This window comes from Hemitrygon akajei, chromosome 23 (genome assembly GCF_048418815.1).
Source record: "Hemitrygon akajei chromosome 23, sHemAka1.3, whole genome shotgun sequence".
NCBI lineage: Eukaryota > Metazoa > Chordata > Chondrichthyes > Myliobatiformes > Dasyatidae > Hemitrygon > Hemitrygon akajei.
In genome coordinates, this window is record NC_133146.1 from 10,800,738 (window position 1) to 10,827,235 (window position 26,498).

General features: G+C 42.8%; 1 protein-coding gene across 1 annotated transcript in view; it reads right to left on the reverse strand.

Annotated features, from left to right (window-relative positions):
- LOC140715315 (nucleoside-triphosphatase ntp-1-like) overlaps window positions 1–26,498 on the reverse strand; it is a 312,264-nt gene that overhangs the window by 168,766 nt on the left and 117,000 nt on the right. Inside the window, exons 2-3 of the mRNA XM_073027352.1 lie at window positions 8,753–8,903; window positions 7,181–7,284 (exon numbers count right to left, since the gene is read on the reverse strand). Coding sequence (XP_072883453.1) covers window positions 7,181–7,284; window positions 8,753–8,903 — 255 coding nt within the window. The remainder of the gene's footprint in view (window positions 1–7,180; window positions 7,285–8,752; window positions 8,904–26,498) is intronic.

The window sequence follows — 26,498 nt, forward strand, 5'->3', positions numbered from 1 at the left end:
AAAAAGGTGATTATGTAAGATAGGGCTAGAAAAGGAAAAACCATGGAAACCATAAAATTTCCTAAACTGAGCCCATATACGCAAAGTGTGTCTGACAAGAGGATTAACTATTAATCTGGACAAACTACTAGGGAGTACAGAGCCGAGAAGTGCAGAGATAGATAATTCTTTAGTGGAGCTCAACTCCATTGCCACCCAATTAGGGCACTCGGGTTGGCCATGGAAAAAAGTCAATCAGATCCCCTCTCATCCTTCTAAATTCCAGTGTATACAAGCCCAGTGGCTCCAACCTTTCAACATATGACAGTCCCGCCATCCCGAGAATCAACCTCGTGAACCTACGCTGTACTCCCTCAATAGCAAGAATGTCCTTCCTTAAATTTGGAGACCAAAACTGAACGCAATACTCCAGGTGTGGTCTCACCAGGGCCCTGTACAACTGCAGGTACTGGGATAATTTTTAATAAGAGGCAGATTTTAAGGATAAAATAAAGATATAATAAACAAGCAACAATTCACAGAGAGGATTTCACAAATAGCTTGGAAGTCTTATGATTAAAATGAAATTTGCTGGGAGCATTCAGCCAGTCATGCAGGATGTAGCAAGGAGAATCAGAGCTCACTTTCAACAGGGCCTCAGACATCAAGTCTGCCTCCCTCTTCACAGATAAAGCCTAACCTGCTGAGTGCTTTCAGTATTTTCTGATCATTTCCCCCCAAATTTCTAGCAACTTAGTGATTTTTGTTTTGAAAAAGAACTTCCAGATGCTGGAGATCTGAAACAAAATCAGACACTCAGCAGTGATATTAATTAGTTCCAAAGAAAGTTTGGTGGAACTTATGAGGCTTTTAGGTAGAGACATGAACATGAAGGGGTTGGAGGGTTATGGATGATATGCAGGAGAACATTTTGTATAAATTGGCATCAATATCAGTACAGTATGACATTGTGGGCTGAATGCCTTGTTGGACTATTCCAACTTCCTGTATACTGGGATTAGTCAGTCGTCCCTGTCCTAACTGCAACTGGTCCAGAATGCCGCAGCCAGGCTCCTGGAAGAGGGACAATATTACTCCTATCCTGGCCTCCCTCCACTGGCTGCCAGTGTAGTTCAGAATTGATTTTAAGATTCTCCTGTTTGTTTATAAAGCCCTAAGTGGGCTGCCCCCCCTTACATCACAGACCTTCTAACCCCTTATTCTACCACCAGGTCCCTCAAGTCAGCTGACTTTGGGCTCCTGGCTGTCCCGCGATCTAATCTTAAGCTCAGGGGTGACCGTACCTTTGCTATTGTAGCCCCTAGACTGTGGAACAACATTCCCCTCCATCAGCTCTTTTAAATCCAGGCTCAAAACTTACTTTTTTCACTAGAGTTTGAATCCTCCTGATGTGGCTGATTTTTGGCTTGTGCCTAGGCCCTTGTGTTGTTCCTTTTGTGCCTATAAGCTGTTTGCCTTGTTGGTTATGTCTGTGTTTCTTGTATTTGTGATTTTAGCAATCTGCTCTGATCTGTACAGCACTTCGGTCAATGTCGGTTGTTTTTAAATGTGCTATTTAAATAACCATATAACCACATGACAATTACAGCACGGAAACAGGCCATCTAGGCCCTTCTAGTCCGTGCCGAACGCTAACTCTCACCTAGTTCCACTGACCTGCACTCAGCCCATGACCCTCCATTCCTTTCCTGTCCATATGCCTATCCAATTTTGCTTTAAATGACAACACCGAACCTGCCTCCACCACTTCTACTGGAAGCTCATTCCACACAGCTACCACTCTCTAAGTAAAGAAATTCCCCCTCATGTTACCCTTAAACTTTTGCCCCCAAAGTCTCAACTCATGTCCTCTTGTTTGAATCTCCCCTACTCTTCAATGGAAAAAGCCTATCCACGTCAACTCTATCTATCCCCCTCATAATTTTAAATACCTCTATCAATTCCCCCCTCAACCTTCTACACTCCAAAGAATAAAGACCTAACTTGTTCAACCTTTCTCTGTAACTTAGGTGCTGAAACCCAGGTAACATTCTAGTAAATCTCCTCTGTACTCTCTCTATTTTGTTGACATCTTTCCTATAATTCGGTAACCAGAACTGTACACAATACTCCAAATTCGGCCTTACCAATGCCTTGTACAATTTTAACATTACATCCCAACTCCTATACTCAATGCTCTGATTTATAAAGGCCAGCATACCAAAAGCTTTCTTCACCACCCTATCAACATGAGGTTCCACCTTCAGGGAACTATGCACCATTATTCCTAGATCACCCTGTTCTACTGTATTCTTCAATGCCCTACCATTTACCATATATGTCCTATATGGATTATTCCTACCAAAATGTATCACCTCACACTTTTCAGCATTAAACTCCATCTGCCATCGTTCAGCCCACTCTTCTAACTGGCCTAAATTTCTCTGCAAGCTTTGAAACAGTCACAGTGAGAACGTACAAATTCCTCATAGACAGGAAACCCATGCGGTCACAGTGAGAACGTACAAACTCCTCATAGACAGGAAACACATGCGGTCACAGTGAGAACGTACAAACTCCTTACAGGCAGGAAACCCATGCAGTCATGCAGAGAACGTCCTTATAGACAGTGGCAGGAAATGAACAGTTATGGTCACAGTAATTACCAGTTTTCTATTGTAAGTTTCTGAGTTTACATTTATGCTGAAATTGTCTGGAGAAAATTGTTTCATAAAATCCTCCTGGCTTGGATGCTCAGTTCCTAATTACAGGTGAGCTTCATGTTATGTGGGCGCTCTTTTCCTGGGAAATGGGCTGAGTTATAATTTCAGTACATGAAGATGAAACAAAATCTAAACTGTAAAAAAATGTGGTTTATTTACTTATTTTCCCACACACAAATTCTATGAGAGGAAATTTTATTCTACATCTTAAGTTTTTGGGTTATTCTACAAGGACAAGTTTTATGAATTTGTGATTACTTTAAGGACAAATTTTCATAAACTGACCAGAGGTAACACAGGGGTTGCTTGTAGTGTAGATTTACCCTTAATAAATAATGTTAAAAGCAATTAAATTTTGATGCTGACCTGCTTCAGTGAGTCAAAGACTACAGGATTCGTCACCTCGTAAGCAATTTGAAGTGAAGCACCACCCATGTCCAATATGCTGACAGTCCGTTTGCGAATCACAGAACCTTGATTGCTGGACACGGTCACAGCAACCAATGCATCATCACCTGAAACCAACCAGAGAGAACCGGTAAAGGAAACAGCGGAAACTAGATCAGTAGACGAATTGGAACTGGTTTATTATTATAGACAATAGACAATAGGTGCAGGAGTAGGCCATTTGGCCCTTTGAGCCAGCACCACCATTCACACTGTGATCATGGCTGATCATCCACAATCAGTACCCCGTTCCTGCCCTCTCCCCATATCCCTTGACTCCGCTATCTTTAAGAGCTCTATCTAACTCTTTCTTGAAAGCATCCAGAGAATTGGCCTCCACTGCCTTCTGAGGCAGAGCATTCCATAGATCCACAACTCTCTGGGTGAAAAAGTTTTTCCTCAACTCTATTCTAAATGGCCTACCCCTTATTCTTAAACTGTGGCCTCTGGTTCTGGACTCCCCCAACATCGGGGACATGTTTCCTGCCTCTAGTGTGTCCAATCCCTTAATAATCTTAATCGTTTCAATCAGATCCCCTCTCATCCTTCTAAATTCCAGTGTATACAAGCCCAGTTCGCTCCAATCTTTCAACATATGACAGTCCCGCCATCCCGGGAATTAACCTCGTGAACCTACACTGCACTCCCTCAATAGCAAGAATGTCCTTCCTCAAATTTGGAGACCAAAACTGCACACAATACTCCAGGTGTGGTCTCACCAGGGCCCTGTACAACTGCAGGAGGACCTCTTTGCTCCTATACTCAACTCCCCTTGTTATGAAGGCCAACATGCCATTAGCTTTCTTCACTGCCTGCTGTACCTGCATGCTTACTTTCAGTGACTGATGAACAAGGACACCTAGATCTCGTTGTACTTCCCCTTTTCCTAACTTGACACCATTCAGATAGTAATCTGCCTTCCTGTTCTTATCATGCAGTGAATTAAGTAAAACAGAACTTGAGATGAAACTCCAGCAAAAGTGACCATAAACTACCAGGTTGTCACAGAAGCTGAACTCTAGAGGCGAGGTGAACATTGACTGCCCCTTACATCAAGGCAACATGTGATGGAGTGCAACATCAAGAAACACGAGTACAACTCAAGCTAACAGGTATGAAGGGGAAACACTCCGATAGAGCCACATCTTGCGTTGCTCCCCTCCAAACCACACCTCACCCTGTTAATGGAGATACACCAACAGCTCTCTTGGGGCAATGCAGAAATTAGTCATCTTCAAGTTTAATTGTCATTCAACCATACGCATACATACAGTAAATGAAACAATGTTCCTCTGGAGCCAAAGTGCATAACACAGTACATACTGTTGCACACAGCACGCACAGTAACAATGGCACGTACAGTTACAAAAGTATTAGTACAAGTCCCTGAGTGGCATGGTCTGAAGATGAGTGGTGCATGGGATGTCCCAATGGTGGGAATGCTTCACAAGAGGGCAAGAGCAGACTAAGGAGTAGGTCATCGATATCTAATTTATTAATCTGAATATATTTAATTAAGTTTCTTAATATGGTCTGCCTAGCATGACAGTCCCGATCTATTGGAAGAGAGATGATATTTGGCTACCCTCTGAATTGGCCAAGAAAGCCATTAGTTATAGTTTGGCAAATTATTCACCCGAGGCAGAAAAGGGATAAAACAGTGGACAACTCGACAGCAACGTACAATCTGCTTGAGGAACTCAGCTTGTCAGGCAACATCTATGGAAATGAATAAATAGGTGACATTTTGGGCCAAGCTACTTTTTCAGGACTGGAAAGTGGGTGGGGGGGTGGGGAGGAGAAAGAGGAAGCAATACAAACTAGAAGGTGATAGATAAAGCCAGGTGAGGGGAAAGGTAGGTGGGTGGAGGAGGAGGGATGAAGTGAGAAGCTGGGAGGTGACAGCCTGAAGCTGGAGGAATTTGATAGGAGAGCAGAGTGGACTTCACAGGAATAACACTGGATGAGATGAAATTTCTATGTCTGGCCGACCTTATAGTTACAAATATCTGGGGACTAGTGTCCCACACTGTGGAAGCATAACTCACAGGCAGATGCCATGCCAGATTCCTGCATCGTAATCCCTGAGAACATCCTGCCCCATTAGTGTGATCACCAGAGTGAAACACTAGTGGACTGGAGTAGTTCTGTGCATCCTCCGCATTGAGTCTACATCCCATGAACTCTCATGGGCACGGAGTTATCCTCCACATTACCACCTCAGCTGATCAATGCTGAATAACAAGTGGATGCAGTACTGTCAGCCCGTACCTGCACTAACTTCGGGGCACCATCAATCTGATGGTGCTGTCTAAGCAATGAAGAATAAAACTGGGTCTCCAGTAGGTAGGGGAGGAGGCAACATGGGAGATAAACCAACCTGATTTCATCCTCCACAATTTGCTTGTGACGGATGCAATTGACCAAGCCAACAGCGATAAAATACTGTGACTTCATCACTGGCCAATGAAATAGACACAGGACACATCTACAGTTCAGTTTGGAAGAACTTGGGAAAAGCCTGACTCTGTAACAGGCGTACGTGTCATTTACAGTGATGGTTACATTGGCAACCATTTTGTGTAACACCTCTGTTCAACTGGTATCGGTGACCCCAGAACGTCACTTTATTTCTCCTTTCTGCATGAACTAGTCCAAAAAAGCTCAACATAAGCTTGAGAAAGAGCTCCACGCCATCCATCTTGAAACATTGCACCCTTCCGGTCTTGACACTGGACTTTCTGATAAATGAGCTACTCTGGCCTTGTAACTCAGATTCAGATTTAATTTAATCACACGCACATCAAAACATACAGTGAACTAAAATAACCTGAGGATGTGCTGGGGGCAGTCCGCAAGCGTTGCCACACATTCTGGCGCCAACACATGCCCACAATGTTCAGCAGAACAGCAACAAAACAACAACAGGAAAACAAGTCCCTTTACTCCCTCCCAAGTACTCACCCATCCATTCACACCTACAGACAGTTCCCTCAATCCAGGACAGGCCACTTCTGGGCCTCCAGCCTCCATTTCCAGTATTTCCCTCTCTCCTCACATAGCTGCCCCAGCGCACAACTCCCTCACACACATCTTTTGCTATTCACCAGCCTTTATTATTGCTGTTCAGCTGGTTTGTTTCAATCGATTCTGCTCTTTCCCCTATGACTGACCTCTCCTTGTATTTAGATAGATACATACATACTTTATTGATCCCAAAGGAAATTACAGCGTCACAGTAGCATTACAAGTGCACAGATACACAGATATTAAAAGAGAATATAAAAAGTTACCTTAAAAATAAGATGTACAAGATTTGTAAGTCAATGATTTGCCAGATTTACAAGTTCATATATATGTACACACACACATTTCATATTTCTTATTGTAATTTATATTTCACATATTGCACTGTAGCACTGCCACAAAACAACAAATTTCATGACGTGTCAGTGACAGTAAACTGATTCTGATTCTAATTCTGAAGTTGTCAATTGCTCTTTTGGGTTATTCTGATGAGAAACTTGGATATAGAATGCACAATACTGCTGACAGACAGATACTGTGTTGTTGGTGCTCCATTACACACACCTGTTCTGAAGGGTCTTCGACCAGAAATGTCAATTATTTTCCCTTCTAGAGATATGCTCAATCTACTGAAGGCATGGATCTTTTTTATTTCAGATTTCTAACATCTGCACTCCTCTGTTTTGCACGAATGGGTGCAGGTAAGGTGGATGGTTGCAGGGTCGAGGAGCATAAAACTACAGGGCATGGATCTAAGAGGAGAGGGGAAAGATTTAAAGGAGACATGAGAGGCAAACCTTCCCACACAGAGGGTGGGGGACAAAAAGGAACTGGTGGCACTGGGTAGCACAGTGTTTATGGTTAATGGCTGGCAAAGTTTTGAGGCATATAGGCCAAATGCAGGCAAACGGGATTAACTCAAGTAAGACACCTTGGTAGGTATGGATGAGTTGGGGCAAAAGAACTGTTTCTGTGCTCTATAGATATGAATGTTTGATACACACCTTCTTGTTTACCAGATATCACTTCTGCATGCGACTCCGAAAACAGGAAGTCAAATTCCACTGGCACATTAACATAAAGGTTCTGGAGAATGGCGTTCTGTTGGCTAAAGAGATGCAAGACATTTGAATTCCAATGTGATTTCCCTTCAACAGCAACCATGGAAACCAAAGAGCCCTCTTGGCAAATTCTCCCTTTATAACTTAGGACCAAATCTCTTGCAGCCTACACTAGGATAAGTCTGGGATTTTACACTCCCAAAGAGATTTTACAGGTAAATTTTGTACTCTGGACTTTGCTATTTTCTCAGTATCATTGCACTTTGAATTCCCTGCTGGTGTGTACACCCACGCACAGTTGGGTATGACTGCACTTGGAACTCCCTGGTAGAGCAAAGTGCATCTTTGCCTTGAGTGTAGTATGTCCTGGGGAGGGTATCTGTGATCACAGCTTAACATGTGCATGAAATCTGTCCCACTACACTTTCAGACCATTCAAATTTGATAGGTTTCAATGAGGTCACCTCTCATTCTTCTAAACTCCAGTGAGTACTGCCCCAGAGTCATCAAACGCTCCTCATTCAATACACCTTTCATTCCCTGAATCATTTTTGTGAACCTCCTTTCAACTCTCTCATTATTGCTTAGATAGGGGCCCAAACTGCACACAATACTCCAAGTGAGGCCTCACCAGTGCTTTATAAAGCCTCAACATTACATCTTTGGTTTTATATTCCAGTCCTCTCGAAATGAATGCCAGTGTTGCATTTGCCCTCCTCATCACCAACTCAACTTGCAAATCAACCTTCAGGGAATCCTGCAGGAGGGCTCCCATGAATGAATCTAATAGAAGGGAACACGGGACCATGGAAGAAAGGGAAGTGGAGGGGACTAGAGGGAAGTGATGAGGGTGAGAGAGAATAGAAGGGGTGGTTTCCTGGGTAGATGAATTTAATCTCAACTCTGTCCTGAGTGGCTAACCTTCTATTTTGAGTCTGTGACACATGGTTTTTGACAAGATAGTATAAATATTAACTCTGTATTACCTTATAAAGCCCTGCAAAAGTTTTGTATCTGAAAAATCTTCTAATTCCAGTGCCAAGCATTTTGGATAAGGGGTGTTCAACCTGTACTGCGTTTCCCTTGTACTACTTCAATACTGATATGATTACATGATCTGTATGGGTGACATGCAAAGTTTTTCACTGTACTTTAGTTTGTGATAATAATGGGCCAATTTATTTCAGATGCAGTCTCAAACACTAAGTGAGGCAGGACTCTCCAGTACTAAAACTGTGTTGAAAAAGCGGCTATTGAATCGCTTTCCTTCCTAACTGATTTCTGATACATGTTAACTTTGTAACCTTGTACAAGAACTAGATTCTTCTGACCACCAGAACCATCCATTCACTCACCAATGAAAAAACACTCCTCTTTAATGTGTTTTAAACTCCAAGGTGGATAGTATTCCATCTGTCACGTCCAATCACTCAATCTTGCTACATCCCTCCAAATCTCCTGGCATCCACCTCATCGTGCAGTGCAGTGAAATCCTCCCAAATTCAATCCCTGTACCTTTCTGGTAGGAGCCTCATGCCTGCTGTGCAAAGGATGTACAACTGTGTTTCTTTGTGCTTCACGACAGGGATGTAGTCAGCTGCATATCGCAGGAGAGGACGGAGATAATCTATGGCCTTATCAGGGGAGGAGGCCAGCGTCGAGATACCTGGAAAGCAATTAGATAGATAGAGGTCAAATATTTTCAGATGACAACACATAATTACTTCCAAGTATTAGGTTTATTATCACTGATACAAGTCATGAAATTTCTATTGTGGCAGCAGTACAGTGCAATACATTAAAAAATTACAAATTATAATAAGAAATATTCAAAGATAAATAAAGAGTGCAAAATCAGAGCAAAATAGTGAGATAGCGTTCGCAGGCTCATAACTGCTCAGAAACCTGATGGTGCAGGGGAAGAAGCTGCATCGAAAACATTTGAGTGTGGGGTCTTTCGGCTCCTGTTCCTCCATCCTAACGGTAGTAATGAGAAGGGGGCACGTCCTATATGGTGGAGGTCCTTAGTGATGGATGCGCCTTCTTGAGGCATTGCCTTTTGAAGATGTCCATGGCGGTGGGGAGGTTAGATTCCAATGATGGAGCTGGATGAGTTTAAAATCCTCTGCAGTTTTATCTGATCTTGTGCATTGGCATCTCCATACATGTGTTACGAACCCCGTAACTGGGTGTCTTACCAGCAAAGATAGAGACGTCCGTTGGAGTCTGATGATACTATTTTTAACAGTATTTATTAGTAAAAATACACAAAAATAATATCAATGCAAATATACAGATAATATACGTCATCAATACTAAACCTAAAAGTGCGGGTATAATAATCATCAATAAGAAATAAGCTCTATCGTTGTCTAGGGGATTATGAATTGTCTGATGGAAATATAAAGTTCGTTTCAGTTAACACAGGCTCCAGTGTTTGTTTGTCGCTGTGTTGCAATTGTTGGAGACAGAGAGAGATAGAAGAATGGGAACAGTTACCGCTATTGTTTTTGCCAACCTTCCTTTATGATTTTCATCCGTCGGTGTCTTGTTGTTGTGGCCGTTCAAGTATGACCTCTCCTTTAGCTAAACCGTTTTTCCGTGATGAGCCCGCCACCCAGGCAAGGGAGGACGCACACGAGCTCTCACCGGTGTTCGCTATAAAACGCTGTCACTGGATTTCTAGCGTTTCTCCTGGTGCGTCTGAGGGGTGTTCCCCAGACCCTCCTTTTATCCTCACTCACGGGGTCTCAGATGTCAATCAGGTTGGGATGATGCAATCCCTCAACCAGACCACTCGGGCTGCCCCGAGGGGTTTCAATGAATAGTACAGTACTCAATACACAATTCTTCCTTCAAGAGACAATAGCAGTAATCACTCTCTTTGTCAAATAGGAGACATTCCACCTTGTGTATTCTGCGTTGTCTCTCTCATCACTGACATGATGTGTATCTCTCTCATTTCCTGGGTATCAGACCCGAAATAATAGCGATCTTGCGATTCTCAAAAAGGTGGGGGGGGGGGGCGACTTTAAAGTGTAAAGGAGAACAAAATAATTGTTACAAAAAATACAGCACAAAAAAGCACAGGATAAAAAACACAATAATAATGATAAAAAACACAATAAAATATATGTCCATAAAGTAGCAAGGAGAAAAGGGCATGTCCTGGGTGACGTCCTTTATAATGGAGCCACCTTTCTGAGGCACCACTCCTTTATGATGTCTTGGATACTACAGAGGCTAGTATCCATGATGGAGCTGACTCATTTTACAACTTTCTGTAGCTTCTTTTGGTCCTGTGCAGTAGCCCCCCAACCCATACCAGACAGTTCAAGCTTATTATCATTCAACCATACACGTGTATACAGCCAAATGAAACAATGTTTCTCTGAACTAAAGTGCACAACACAGTATTTATGCTGTAATTCACAAAGTAATATTGCCACAAATAAATTAATGTGCGTTAGGACACAAGCTAAGAAATAAGGAGTATAACACTACTGGCACTTCAAACCTGTTGAGACTCGGGTGGTGTCAGGGAGTTTAGTAATCTCACGACCTGGGGGAAGTGAATGAGCCCAGTGAGGGACTGTCCATGTACTTTCTGAATCAATGGATTGTGGGTTCAAATCCTACTCCACAGACTGTGCAGACAGTCTGTTTTGAGAACAAGAGATGGGAATTAGGGGCCAGGACAACGTTTAGGGTCAAGAATGAGGGAGAGTTCGAAGGCCAGTGGCATGGATGTGTTCCAAAAGGACATATGTAGACGGATATTGGGATCAGAGGTCGGTGTGTGCAGGACGCACAAAGACTAGTGACCCTAGTAGGCGAGTTGGTGAGTACAGAGGTTGAGGCCTGGAGATTACAGTTCCATCATTGAAAACTCCTAGGAATGATACACATGAGGTTTAAGCGTAAAGGATGATCAGAAGACTGGAAGAGCGAAGACCTGGGTCTGAGTAAGTTGGAGGCCGGATGTCTGAGAATTCACGAGTCCACCAGAGGCCCGGAGGCAGCCTGCCCTGGGTTTGGAGGTGTATGTGAGAGTGTTTTTATTGTTGTTGCTGCTGCTGCTTGTGTTGTTCTGTTGAACATTCCGGGCATGCTATATTGGCAAAATGTCTAGCAGCACTGCAGGCTGCACCCAGCACATCCTGAGGATATGCTGGTTGTTAACACAAATGATACATTTTGCTGTATGTTTCAATATATGTGATAAATAAATGAATCAGAGTCTGAAATAAGAAAGGGAGATGCACTTGTACATCAACTCTTTTAGACCTCAATCACTTCATGACACCAGAAGGAATTGAGACATTATGTTGTGGTTGCGTAGGTGAAGCTGCACTTGGAGTACTGCGCACAGTTTTGATCACTCTGTTATAGGAAAGGCATGGTTAAACTGCAGAGTATAGAGAAGATTTATGAGGATGCTGCCAGGACTAGAGGGCCTGATTTATAGGGAGAGGTTGGCTAGGTTAGGCGTTTATTCTTAATATGTAGAAGAAAGAGAGTGAATCAAAATCATTGGCAATATGCTGTTTTGTGGCAGCAGTGTGATTCAATGCATATTTTTAAAAACTATAAATTACAATAGATATATAAATTATATTAAGCAATGCAAAAAGATAGCAAACAAGAAAGAAAAATAGTGAGCTAGTTTTGATGGGGTCATTGTCCATTCAGAAAAGTTACAATATCATTTAAGAAGCACTTGGATAAGTGCACAGAGGGCCCAGTAGAGGGATAGAGGTGAATGCAGGAGGGGAAGAAGCTGTTCCTAAAATGTTGAGTGTGTTTCTTTAGGCTCCTGTAGCTCCTCCTTGATGGTAGCAATGAGAAGAGGGCACGTCCAGGGTGATGGAGGCGTATTTTTGAGGCACTGCCTTTTGAAGATGTCAGTGCTAGGAGGCTAGTGCCTATGATGGAACTGGCTGAGTTTACAACTTCATGCAGCTTTTTCCAATCCTGTGCCATGGCCCCTCCATACCAGACAGAGATACAACCAGTTGGAATGCTCTTCACGGTATATCTGTAGAAATTTGTCAGTCTTTAGTGACATGCCAAGACTCTTCAAATTCCTAATAAAATACAGCACTATTGGGCCTTCTCTGTCGCTGCATTGATATGTTGGACTCAGGATAGATCTCCAGAGATGTGGACACCCAAGAACTTGAATCTGCTCAGCTTTTCTACTGCTGATCCCTCAATGAGGACTGGTGTGTATTCCCTTGACTTCCGCTTTCTGAAGCCCACAATCAATTTCTTAGTCTTACTGACACTGAGTGCAAGGTTGCTGCTGTAACACCGCTCAACCAGCTGAGCTATATCACCCCTGTACACCTCCTCGTCACACCTGAAACTCTTCCAATAGTGTCGTCAGCAAATTTACAGATGGTGTTTGAGCTGTGCCTGGCCACACAGTCATGAGTGTAGAGAGCACAGATTAGAGTGAGAGGGGAAATGGCCTGAGGAGCAACCTTCTCATGCAGAGGCTGCTGAGTATATGGAACAAGCTGTCAGAGGAAGTGGTTGAGAGTTACAATATCATTTAAGAAGCACTTGAATAGGTGCATAGAGGGCCCATTAGAGGGATAGGGAGTGAATGCAGGAAATTAGGAGTAATTGGGTGGGCACTGTGGCCAGCATGGACTCACTAGGGCAAAGGGCCTGTGTCTGGTCTGTATTGCTCTATGACTGTATGAAGTGAATTTTCAGTAAAAGGTGGAACAACTGTCATCCTCAGCTGTAGTCCAACTACTCTCCATAAGATGTATGACTGACTCATTTTTTCCTAGAGCAGATGCTTAAGGGAGGATCAGTAATGAGGACACTAGCTGTTCAAAGATTACCCTAAGGAGCTAAGGTTAAATCTCACAGCTCCCCCAGGTGGAGCCTCTGATGTTTCCTGAGGATGAGATGAAAATATGAGTCACCTGTCATCCACTGAGCCACGGCTGAGACATACATTCATAGAGGCTCTGTGTTCAAAGCAAATTTGTAAAGGCATCACCTGTTGAAGATATTGACTAAACTCAGGGAGATAGTCTTGCCCAAGTTAGTATAGCAGTTAGCACATTGCTTTACAGTGTTAGTAATCATCATTCGGGTTCAATCTGTAAGGAATTTGCACATCATCCCCATGATCACATGGGTTTCCTCCACGTGTTCCGGTTTCCTCTCATATTCCAAGACATACAGTTAGGGTTAGTGAGTTGTGGGCATGCTACGTTAGTGCTGAAAGTGTGGTGACACTTGCAAGGTGTCCTCAGTACAACCCTTCATTATGTTAGTCGTTTGTGTAATGTCACTGTGTGTTCAATGTACATTTGACAAATTCAAGATTCAAGATGCAAAATTCCTTTTCAAAGAATGTATAAATTATACAAGCATAAGATTTGCTTGCTCGCAGGTAGCCACAAAGCAAGAAACTCAAAAGAACTCAATTAAAGATAAAAAAAGAATAAAAATAAGAAATAAAAGGCCAACGCAAGAGAAAGAAAAAAAAATCGCGCAAACACTTGAAGTGAACAACAGCAGCATTCCAAACCAAAACATCAAAAGAAGACCAAACATCTTTTGATTGCCGGCTCCAATAAATGAAACCATTCAGAAGTTAATTGATCTCAAAGTTCACACTGGAAGGTTCTAACAGTCACGATGCCTTTGCTTGTGGTGTCTGTGAGTGGGCTGGAACATCAACAGGTGGATGTTTGTCCAAGAACTTTCCCGGCGATTCCTCACTGAACCCAACATGTGTGTGGAAAACGAGTGCTTGTTCTGTACAATAACCAGCTGTTCACAGGGGCTTTCCCACATCACTCCCGTTTATTGCCACATCAACAACAAAGGCCTGGATGGAGTGCATGTGGAGACCGTGTTTCCAGGAGTGGGAGAGTTTGGGAACAGCGGGCACAGAGATGAGGAGGCAGAAGGGTGGTGAATCTGTGGAATTTATTGCCACGGATACTAGTGGAAGACAAGTGATTGTGTATATTTAAAGCAGAGATTGATAGGTTCTTGATTAATCAGGCTCTCAAAATTAATGGGAACCTGGGCCGTACCTTCCAAATATCTGGACCTGTCTTTCCTTTTTTTTTTGCACTACCTTACTTTCTCTTTTCTATTTTCTATTTATGATTTATAATTTAAATTTTTATCATATTTACTATCGATTTGTATTCCAGGGAGTGGGAAGCGCAGAATCAAATATCGCTGAGATGATTGTACGCTCTAGTATCAATTGTTTGGCGACAATAAAGTAATTGATCCACACACAATGAAGTGGACTCCCTTTCCTTTTGATTCTGCTTATGAAGGGTGTAGGGGGCTCTAAAAAGAGGGAGTATCTTTGATGTCTGGCAGCTGCTCTCTACCTTGTATCGTGAGCGGGCATCACTGGTCCCCGTCCAGCTCCCAAGTCCCTCACGTCTGCCCCCAAGTGGCCCAGCCAAGTATACCACTTCAGCTGGCAGGCAAAGTGACATGAGGGGATGGCGTTAACAGGGCATCACTGGGCAAAGGATCTCGTTGGTGAAGTCACCAGCCAGGATGGGTAAGTTCCCCGAAGAACTACAATGGCCACGTGTTCGAGACCAGGGTGAGTCATCGAGTTGGAGGACACTGGCCTGGAGAGGGATGGGTGCCCGGCGGGCCTCATGAACCCAAGACCCGTAGACACGTGACATGACAGACACAGCAACAGACCCCATACCAGAATGGTTGCTACCCAATTTACCAAGGACTGCACCATCCGTTGCACACCAGGTGATAAGTTTGCTACTGGTGTGACCTCACCACAGAAGATCCGTGGGAGAGAATACATCCCATTAGCCACAAGGAACGTGAGAACACTTGCCCAAGCAGGGAAAATGCAGGAGCCCACATATGTGCTAGTGAGGTAAACCTGGCACATCATGGGAATCTGTGATCAGGTGGAAAAACCACTTGAACTTCTTACTGAGGGAGGCCATCTGCTATACTATAGTGGAGAATTTGACAAACCTGCCAATGGCGTAGGATTTCTTGTCAACAAGAGCATCAGGAACTCGGTACTCAGGTGCCATCCCGTATCCAGTAAGCTTATTTCCATTCGCCTGCGAGCAGCATCTTTCACCATCACAGTAATACAGGTCTACACAGCAACAACTGACTATGAAGATGACCATGTGGAGGAATTCTACACCCAACTCCAGGCCATTATTGACAAGGTGGACAGAAAGGACATTCTAATCATCCAGGGAGACTGGAATGTCCAGATGCACTGAAAGACTGGAAAGAATTCTGCAGTCCCTCCTGTAATGCCGTAACCAATGAGCAAGGATTACACCTACTTGCGTTCACCAGCTACAACAACATGGTGCTTTTGAACACTCTTGGAGAGCACAAGGCATCACAACACTGGACCTGGCATACACCCAATAGAATACATCATAGCCAGATCGATTACATACTGGTGCAGATTTGGTTTCAGTCTGGGATCAAGAGAGCCACAACAAGGACATTCCCAGGTGCTGATATTTGAAGTGACCACGACTTGTGATAATGAATCACAAGTGATAATGAAGCAAATCAAGAAGCCCAAGAACATCAGAATGAAATTCAACTTGTCAGACAGAAGGACCCCTCAATTGCTGAATCCTTCAAAGCTACAGTTAATGGAAAATTTGCAACACTGTTGATGCCTGATGCTGAAACATTGACTGCTAAGTTCAATGAAGTGATGACAGAAACAGCCAAGGAGATGCTTGGAAAACACCACTGGAAAACCCAACCATGAGGTAACAGGAGATCCTGGAACTGTGTGACTCTAGAAGAGACCTGAAGCAAACTAAGAACACAACAACTGGAGCGACAGTGTACAGAGAGATCCGCAAGAAGATCAGGAAAAACATGACCAAGGCCAAGGAAGAATGGATTGAGAGACAGTGTACAGAGATAGGAGACATCCTGAGCAAGAACAACAGCAGGCGATCATTCCAAATTGTGAAGGACCTCACTAAACAGAGATGGTCATGCGTCTGCACTATCCAAGACAGAGATGGAAACTGTCTCACAGAGATGAAGCCATTCTCAACAGATGGACTGAGTATAGTTCAGACCTTTACAACCATCAGACCCAAGGAGACCCAGTGTACTCGCAAGCCAGGACTCATCAAACAATGATGACTTTCCAATTTTGTGGGAAGAAGTAGAAGCAGCCATCAGATTACTGAAGAATGAGAAAGCTGCAGGAATAGACAACATCCCAGCTGAGCTGATAAAACATGGTGGAGAGACAGTGATAGACATCCTCACCAATATCTGCAACAAATTCTGGTAGACAGGAGAATGGCCAACACCCTGGACAAAATCACTCATCATCACTCTCACAGGAAAGGCAACTTATAGTAGTGCCAGAATCATAGAACCACAAGTCTTATCAGCCATGCGAGCAAAGTGATGTTGAAAGTCTCCTTGAACAGATTGAAACCACAGGCAGAGGAAATAATTGCTGGACATAAGAAAGAGGAGCAGGAGTAGGCCATCTGGCCGGTTCAGCCTGCTCTGCCATTCAATAAGATAATGGCTGATCTAGCCATGGACTCATCTCCACCTACTGCCTTTTCCCCTACTATGCAAAAAACCATCCAACCTTGTCTTAAATATATTTACTGAGGTAGCCTCCAGCTACCTGAGAAGAGCAGGCTGGATTCAGAAGTGGAACTACAACAGAACAGATATTCAGCCTCTGAGTCTTGTGTGAGAAATACAACAAACATCAACTGGATATCTTTTCGTGTTCATAGACTTCAAGAGGGCATTCGATAGGTGTGGAATGATGCACTCTCGGCCACAATGAAGAGATACAACATGGGCCAGGTACTGATCCACCTGAGAAACAATGAGAAGTCAATCACGACAAAAATCATTGCAAGGACAGCCCAAACAACAGCAATGCTGGCTAAACTAAAACCAATCTGCAGAGACAATAACGTCGCTCTCAGATCCAAGTTGAAACTCCTGCATGCACTTGTGTTCTCCATCTTCTTGTATGCATGAGAATCATGGACTTTGACAGCAGAACTGCAAAAGAAGATCCAGGCAGTAGAAATGAGATTCTTCAGAAGGCTCCTCAGCATCTCCAATACCCACACAGACCATGTGTCAATGATGAAGTACAAAGAACCATCAGCCAGCACAGGAGACACTACAAAGATCTACTGTCCACAGTAAAGAAGAGGAAACTGAGATGGTATGGCCACATAACAAGATCAGGTGGACTCTCCAAGACCATTCTTCAGGGAACAGTGCAGGGGAAAAGAAAAAGGGGCAGACAGAAGTAATGGACAGACAACATTGCAGAGTGGAACGGAGAGAGCTTTGCTGCAACCCAGGCACTTGTCCACAACCGTGAGAGATGGAGGCAACTGGTGTAGCACTCATCTGTACAGTGCCCCTACATCCCAGGCAGGTTGTGGGATCTGTAACGGTAACCGTATGAATCCTGAAGCGTTCTGTAATTAACCATGGCTTTGATTCTAAGTGTTCCTGCATTACTTTGACAATATCAGGAAAGCATATTTCTGATGGTTTGGTTGGAGCAGTCAAACCTCAAAACAAAGTGTGTGCCTTCAAACCCAATGAACTCAGCAAAATTGGCACTCACTTCTCATTGGCTATTTCATTTGCTTCAAAATACTGTTCTAGTGGCTCAGTATACGTGAGCCAATTACCCGTTGTGTAATCAAACTTGTCAACCTTTCCTATGTAGCCATCCATTTTTTGATATTTTTAATGATTATTATTACCCAGTACTTACTCTTTATTAATCCTGAGTTCTTCCATTTACAGCCTTCTGTAAAGTACTCAGCTGAGCTGAATGCTGAGCTGTAGTCAATGAAGAGCATCTTGATGGATGTATCTTTGCTGTACAGATGTTCCAGGGTTGAGTGAAGAGCTGATAAGATGGCATCTGCCATAGACCTGTTGTGATGGTAGGCAAATTGGAGAGGATCCGAGTTGCTTCTGAGGCAGGAGCCTCTTCACAAACCTCTTCACAAACAATTCATCACTGTGGATGTACAGTAAGTGATCTTGTATATATACAGTGGCATGCAAAAGTTTGGGCACCCCTGGTCAAAATTTCTGTTACTGTGAATTATTAAGTGAGTAGAAGATGAACTGACCTCCAAAAATCATAAAGTTAAAGATGAAACATTCTTTTCAACATTTTAAGCAAGATTAGTGTACTATTTTTGTTTGGTACGATTTTAGAATGTAAAACAGGAAAGGAGCACCATGCAAACGTCTGGGCACCCCAAGAGATTTGAGCTCTCAGATAACTTTTACCGAGGTCTCCGACCTTAATTAGCTTGTTAGAGCTATGGCTTGTTCACAGTCATCATTAGGAAAGGCCAGGTGATGCAAATTTCAAAGCTTATAAATACCCTGACTCCTCAAACCTTGTCCCAAAAATCAGCAGCCATGGGCTCCTCTAGCAGCTGCCTAGCACTCTGAAAATTTAAATAATTGATGCCCAGAAAGCAGGAGAAGGCTATAAGAAGATAGCAAAGTGTTTTCAGGTAGCCATTTCCTCAGTTCGTAATGTGATTAAGAAATGGCAGTTAACAGAAACGGTGGAGGTCAAGTTGAGGTCTGGAAGACCAAGAAAACTTTCCGAGAGAACTGCTGTGGACTGATGAAGTTCAAATGGAACTTTTTGGCCACAATGAGCAAAGGTATGTTTGGAGAAAAAAGGTGCAGAATTTCATGAAAAGAACACCTCTCCAACTGCTAAGCACAGGGCTGGATCAATCATGCTTTGGGCTTGTGTTGCAGCCAGTGGCACGGGGAACATTTCAATGGTAGAGGGAAGAATGAATTCAATTGAATACCAGGAAATTCTGAAAGCAAACATCACACCGTCTGTAAAAAAGCTGAAGATAAAACGAGGATGGCTCCGACAACAGGAAAATGATTCTAAACATAACTAACAATTAAGAAAAGCACTGTACTTTGATATGTTTGTTTTTCACTGCATCAACCTCTTTTTAATTGTTTTTTTTTGTTTTGTTGCATTGTAAAACATACCTTAAAATCCACAATTGACTACCTCAAAAGGCGCAACTGAAGGTTTTGCCATGGCCCTCATACACCCCGACCTAAACATCATTGAAAATCTGTGCATAGACCTCAAAAGAGCAGTACATGGAAGACGGCCCAAGAATCTCACAGAACTAGAAGCCTTTTGCAAGGAGGAATGGGCAAAAATCTCCCAGACAAGAATTGTAGGACTCTTAGCTGGCTACATGTGGTGAACTACATATACCTGTCTGGACTGCTCCTGTGGCTCCTCCCACAGACCCCTGTATAAAGGCGATTGAGGCCTGAGCCCGGCCTCATTCTCCAGGATGTAGTGTTGTTCATTCTTCCAGTCAATAAAAGCCGATATCTCGCTTCTTACGTCTCAGAGTTTTTGATGGTGCATCACTACAAAAACCATTTACAAGCTGTGATACTTGCCAAAGGGGGTGTTACTATGAACTGACCATCCGGGGTGCCCAAATTTTTGCTTCAGGCCCTTTTCCTTTTTTGTTATTTTGAAACTGTAAAAGATGGAAATAAGAAGGTAATCTAGCTTAAAATATTAAAGAAATGCGTCATCTTTAACTTTATGCCTTTTGGAAATCAGATCATCTTTTACTTGCTTAGCGATTCACAGTAACAGAAATTTTGACCAGGTGTTCACAAACATTTACATGCCACTGTATTGACAAAACCACTCTCTCTCGTGCGTACACACACGGACACACACAGACACACACATATTCGTGTCTTTCTTCTCCGAGAGAGAGAGGGCATGTGTACGTGTTCATGTGTGCGTGAGACTCACAGCAACAGTTCCTATTTGTAACTCATTCTTCCTCTTCATGTAAATCCACTGGGGAATTCAAAGGCCCAGTGTCTGTGAGGGCACGAGTTCACTGGAGGTCAAAGTCCTCTTGTCCTGGGATTAGGGGACCGTGTATGTGCGAGGGTGGGAGGAAGGAACAGGGCTTGTTTTGCTGTTGTTGCATTGTCCCTTGGTTTGTTCTGTTTTGTTGTGTTCTGCTAAGCTGGTGGACATGCCGTGTTGGCACCAGAATGTGTGGTGACACTAGGGTGTTTGGACACACAAGCACATCCTTTGGTGTGTTGGTTGTTAACACATTTCTCTGTATGTTTCAATGTGCAAATGATAAATAAATCAAAAGCTGAATCTCTTTCTGTACCCCTCCATCTTTCTCAGTTGCTTCCTTTGTAACTCTTCTCCCCTGCAGCTCTCTCTGTAACACTTTCTCCAGCTCTCTCTCCCTCCCTCTCTCTCGATATTCCTTTTTCAATCTGTCTGCTCATATTGATGCCCAGTTTTTGGAGCAGCCTGGCTCTGAGTGCGACTTTCTGCTTCTTGTTTGTCGCTCTCTGATTTCACAGTCACAGACAAGAGCAACACAGGAACAGGTTCTTCAGCCCATTTACTCTGTGCTGAACCATTTAAACTGCCTGGACCTATCGATCTGCACCAAACTTCTCATCCAGCCGACATTCACCACTTACACTGGAAGCTCATTCTACACTCTCACTGCTCTCCGAGTGAGAACTTTTAAAAGGAGAAATAACACAGTGAATCAAGGTAAACCAGAAATTAAAGCAGAAGTTAGTGAGAAAGATAAGGAGGAAGGAAAACCTGTGAAGGAAAGAGTTTGGTCTCATTTGTAATTATTGTAAGAAACCTGGTCACGCAATAGCTAACTGTTTCTGATTGAAAAAGGAGAAGGAAGCAGTCCCAGATGCTTGTGTGCAACATACTGAAACACCTATAAATTCATAGGGTTTGATAAACACAAATGAAGTTTTGTTAGAGTCTGACCGAGTTAGGAAAGGATATGATCATTTTATAACTGAAGGATTTGTATCCTTGAAAGAAGGATCTACTTCAGTGTCAATAAAAATCCTTAGGGATACTGGAGCTTCTCAATCATTGATCTTAGACAGTGTGTTAAAGTTTAATGATGAGTCTGATGCTGGTGAGGTAAATTATATACGAGGTGTTGGGAGTGCCCTTATGCCTGTACATTTGCATAAAGTAAATTTAAAATCAAGGTTAGTTACAGGACTTGTTTAAGTAGGACAACAACCTAGCTTACCGGTGAAGGATATTTCTTTATTATTAGGCAATGATTTGGCAGGTGGACAAGCTTTTCCTGAGAGGCATTCGACAATAAAGTCAGAGGAACCACAGATGGATTCTAACACAGATTCTTCCTGTGTTGTAACTCGAGCTATGGCTAAAAAGATTGATGTGCAGAATGAGGTTGTTACCCATGACTGTTCAACTCAGGGTTCCAGTTTTGAGGATGTGTCAGAAACTTTCTTACCTTCATTGTTTGAACAAGATTCTTGGAGTAAGTCTGACAATGAAGATTTGTCTCTGTCTGGGAAGGAAATGATAGCAGAGCAGAATAGAGATCCTGAGATTATCAAATTAAAAGAACAAGCTCTTCCAGATAGTGAAATTGATAAGGTGCCATTTGGATATTATTTTGAGAAAGGGGTATTGATGAAGAAGTGGAGATCGCCTACAATTCCTGCAAGTGAAGAATAGAATATTGTTTACCAGGTAGTTGTTCCTAAAGTTTATCGAAATGAGATTTTAACTTTAGCCCATGGTGTGCCTTAAGAAACAGAGAAAATGTAAAAATTCCTTAGAAACTCCCATCCTCCCACCTTCTCACTCTGACTTTTCTTCTTTTCAAGTCCTGATGAGGCGTCTCGGGCCAAACCACTTACTCTTTTCCAGATGCTCCCTGGCATGCTGAGTTCCTCCAGCATTTTGTATATACACACACATACAACCCCCCCTCCCCCCCCGACACACATACACACACAATAGACACACACACACACACACACGTTTAAGGATGGGTATCCTGTGCATTTGCACATTTCTTTATATTTCTGTGTTACCGGCTCTCCACAGTTGTCAGTCTTTTGCTGTTTTTCTCCGTCTGTCCCATTGCTCCTTTGCCCTGGACCAGACAAACCAGATACAGGACTATGAAAGATTGGGATTTTGCAATGTTTGAGTACACTCCCAGAGTCCTGATGCCTGGACGAAAAGAGCAGCAAGTTTGTAAATGACAATACCGGTAGATTTAGCGAGTTTTATCAGGTAAATGATCGCAGGTAAAAATTTCTCTAAGTCTATCAGCTCCCTCTGTTGACAGGATCACAGAATAGCAGAGCCAATGGTTAAACAAGAAATAAACTTTTTCTCTCTCTCTTTCTTCTTCTTTTATTTATCATTTGTGCTGCCCTGGGAGTGTATGATGGGACAGTGTAGTGGGAGTTTTACTCTGTATCTACAAAAAAGCTGGATGAACTCAGCAGGTCGGGCAGCATCCGTTGAAAGGAGCAGTCAACGTTTCGGGTCAAAACCCTTCATCAGGACTAAAGAAGGAGGGGGCAGGAGCACTATAAAGAAGGTGGGGAGAGGGTGGAACCCTCTGAGAGTGTCTGATGGGACAGTGTAGAGGGAGTTTCACTCTGTATCTAACCCGTGCTGTCCCTGTCCTGGGAGTGTTTGATGGACAGTGTAGAGGGAGCTTCACTCTGTATCTAACCCGTGCTGTCCCTGTCCTGGGAGTGTGTGATGGGACAGTGTAGAGGGAGCTTCACTCTGTATCTAACCCGTGCTGTCCCTGTCCTGGGAGTGTGTGATGGGATAGTGTAGAGGGAGCTTCACTCTGTATCTAACCCGTGCTGTCCCTGTCCTGGGAGTGTGTGATGGGACAGTATAGAGGGAGCTTCACTCTGTATCTAACCCGTGCTGTCCCTGTCCTGGGAGTGTGTGATGGGACAGTGTAGAGGGAGATTCACTCTGTATCTAACCCGTGCTGTCCCATTCTGGGAGTGTGTGATGGGACAGTGTAGAGGGAGCTTCACTCTGTATCTAACCCGTGCTGTCCCTGTCCTGGGAGTGTGTGATGGGACAGTGTAGAGGGAGCTTCACTCTGTACCTAACACATTTCCACTCCAACTCTGGTGAGCTGTGTCGGGCCTTGCCCCAGTAGGAGTGATGGTCTTATCCTAAGCTAATCGCAGGACAATCTAAAATGACCAATTAATCTCCTCAGCAGTACGTCTTATGACTGTGGGATGAAACCAAGGCACTCAGAGAAAATAGATGCAGTTGACAGAGAAAATGTAAAAATTCCTCAGAAACTGCTGTTCTCCCACCTTCTCACTCTGACTTCTCTTCTTCCTTTCAATTCCTGATGAGGCATCTCGGCCCAAATCGTTTACTCTTTTCCAGGTGCTGCCTGGCCTGCTGAGTTCCTCCAGCATTTTGTGTACACACACACACCATCAATAACTCTGAGACGTGAGTTAAGGTAGGCTTTTATTGGCTGGAAGAAAGCACAAGCAGCAAGTGACCATCACACAACATCCTGGAGACTGAGGAAGGGTCTGTGGCTCCAATCGCCTTTATACCAGGGTCTGTGGGAGGAGCCACAGGAGCAGTCAGCGGGGGGGCGTGTCCAGACAGGTATATGTAGTTCACCACAGTCCCATTGCTTTTTTTTTGTAATTCAAATTTTTATTATTATTTATTCTTATTTTACAAAGCAGCACAGCATATAATAGAGCAGATACAGTGCAGCAGATTTACACAGCCATCCCATAACAGGAAAATATAAAACTAAGAAACAGAAAAAAAATTCTAATTTGAGTTTGAATTAACATACAACCAGAATTGATCCCACGCATCTTGCACTTTTCCCTCACTGTTAATTCTTCCCAACATGTGTTCATATGATGAAATCTTAACCATTCTCTCAGTCCATTCCCTCACCGTGCGACACCTGGGTTTTTTCCAGTTTCGCAATATAATTCTTGCAGCTGTGATGAGACCTACCTTTAAAATAGTAAATTTTACATTGTTTACATTAGGCATCATTGTCCTATCATCCAGGAGACAGAGCTGTGGGCACAAGGGCAGTGTGGGACCCCACCAATTCCCCAACAAATCAAGAACTTTACACCAAAATGGACGACCTATGGAACACTCCCAAATCATGTGAAAATATATGCCCACCTCATTTTTACATTTCCAGCATAAATGATTATCGACAATCCCCATTTTGTAGAGTCTAGTTGGTGTCCAATATCTGTGTACCATCTTATACTGAATAAATTTCCCTCTCGCTTCCCTAATATGTCTACCCATATTTGATAAAATATTTGACCACTCATTATCTTCAATATCACTTCCAAGATCCTCCTGCCATACTGCTTTGAGATTGTTACACGGTTCACCCACAGAGTGCTTGAACAATTTATAAAACACTGATGCTTTATGAACTTCCTGTGGTAGTGTGAAGTATTCTGTTAAAGGGTTACTTTGTGGGCCACCGTTCTTGAATATGCTACTAACGCAATGTCTTATTTGTAAATACTTCCAGAAATTCCCTTTATCTACAAAGTTATATTTCCTCTACATACGACATAAAAATCCCATTCTCATAGAGATCACCTACTGTATTTACACCTTTAATCTTCCATTATTTCCAGTACACCATTCTTTTCCCAATGCATATCGCAGGGTTATTCCAGAGTGAGGAGTATAACTGATTTAAATGTGACATTTTACAAGCTTTATGAATTGTACTCCACACACTCTTTGAGTGAAATAGTATAGGATTTAGATTTGTCTTGTTTTCCACGTTGTGAGAGAATGTTAAGGGGAGAATGTGGTGCAGCCAAGCTCTGTTCTATAACTACCCAGTCTAAATCAACATCAGCCCTGTCCCGATGTTTAGCTAACTTGGTGGTTTCAAAGGATAATTTATATGTCCTGACATCTGGTAGACTAGCCCACCCATGTCCCTGGACATACACATTTTACTCATTTTAATTCTGGTCTTCTTCTTATCCCATAGAAAGTCACTAATAATTTTGTTGTATTGCTTCTAGATCAAATCTGAAATATTTAAAGGAAGCATCATAGAAAGATAGTTAAACTGAGGTGCTATGACCATTTTAACTACATTGACTTTACCCCAGAGTGATGGTCTCAGTGCCCCCCACTTATCCAGATTATTTCTTATCCTACTCAATAATGGATCGTAATTTAAAGTAATTATTTCATCCAAATTCTGACTGAGTTTGACCCCTAGATACTTCATTCTAACTGGCGCCCATCTGAAATTAAACTGAGATACTGAATTTGAAGAACACAATTTTGACATTGGCATAGCCTCAGATTTACTGCAGTTGATTTTATAACCAGACATGTCAGAATACAATTGAACTGTTTTCATTAGTGGGGGTAAGGAATTAGGAGGGTCACTAATCAGTAATAAAATATCGTCAGCATGTAGCATCAACTTATGCTCCTTTCTGCCTCCCTTCACCCCTCTAATATTTGGATCTGCTCTAATCATAACCGCCAACAGTTCCAAAAAAGTTTAACTAACAGTGGGGAGAGGGGCCGGTCTTGGCGTGTACCCCGTGAAATGTTGAAAAATGGAGATATGATTTGTAATAACTTCAGCCTTAAGGTTTTTATACAAAATTCTGATCCATGATTTAAAGATAGAGCCAAACCAAAGAATGACAAGGCCGTGGTTAAAAATCTCCCCTCAACCCTGTCAAAGGCCTTTTCAGTGTCCAGGGAGATGGCCGTAACTGGGATACTATTTGGGGAGTTCAGCCATATTAAGTGCAGTAATCTCCTTAAATTGTCAGTTGGGGATCTGCCTTTAATGAAGCCAACCTGGTCAGTTTTTATTATAGATGGCAATACTTTCTCTAACTGCGAAGCCAGTATTTTAGTCAGTATCTTACAGTCCACATTAGTTCAGCTTATAGGCCTATAATTGGGTCTATTGCATCCCTGTCTTTTTTTGGGATCAATGATATTAATGCTTCATTAAATGTATTAGGTAAAGATTCCAAATTAGATGCTTCTGAAAAGATTTTTGTTAGAATAGGAGCAAATATGTCCAGAAATTTCTTATAATATTCAACTGGGAAGCCATCCATACCTGGAGATTTCCCCACTTTCTTAGCCGCAATAGCCTGTCTGACCTCATCCTCAGTAATTGGGGCATCCAAGGACTCAGCTTGTTGTGGGGATAATGTAGGCAATTTTATGTTAGCAAAAAACTGATTCAGCCCCTCCTGGTCATGATTAAACAGTGATGCATATAGATGTTCATGCAACTGTTGA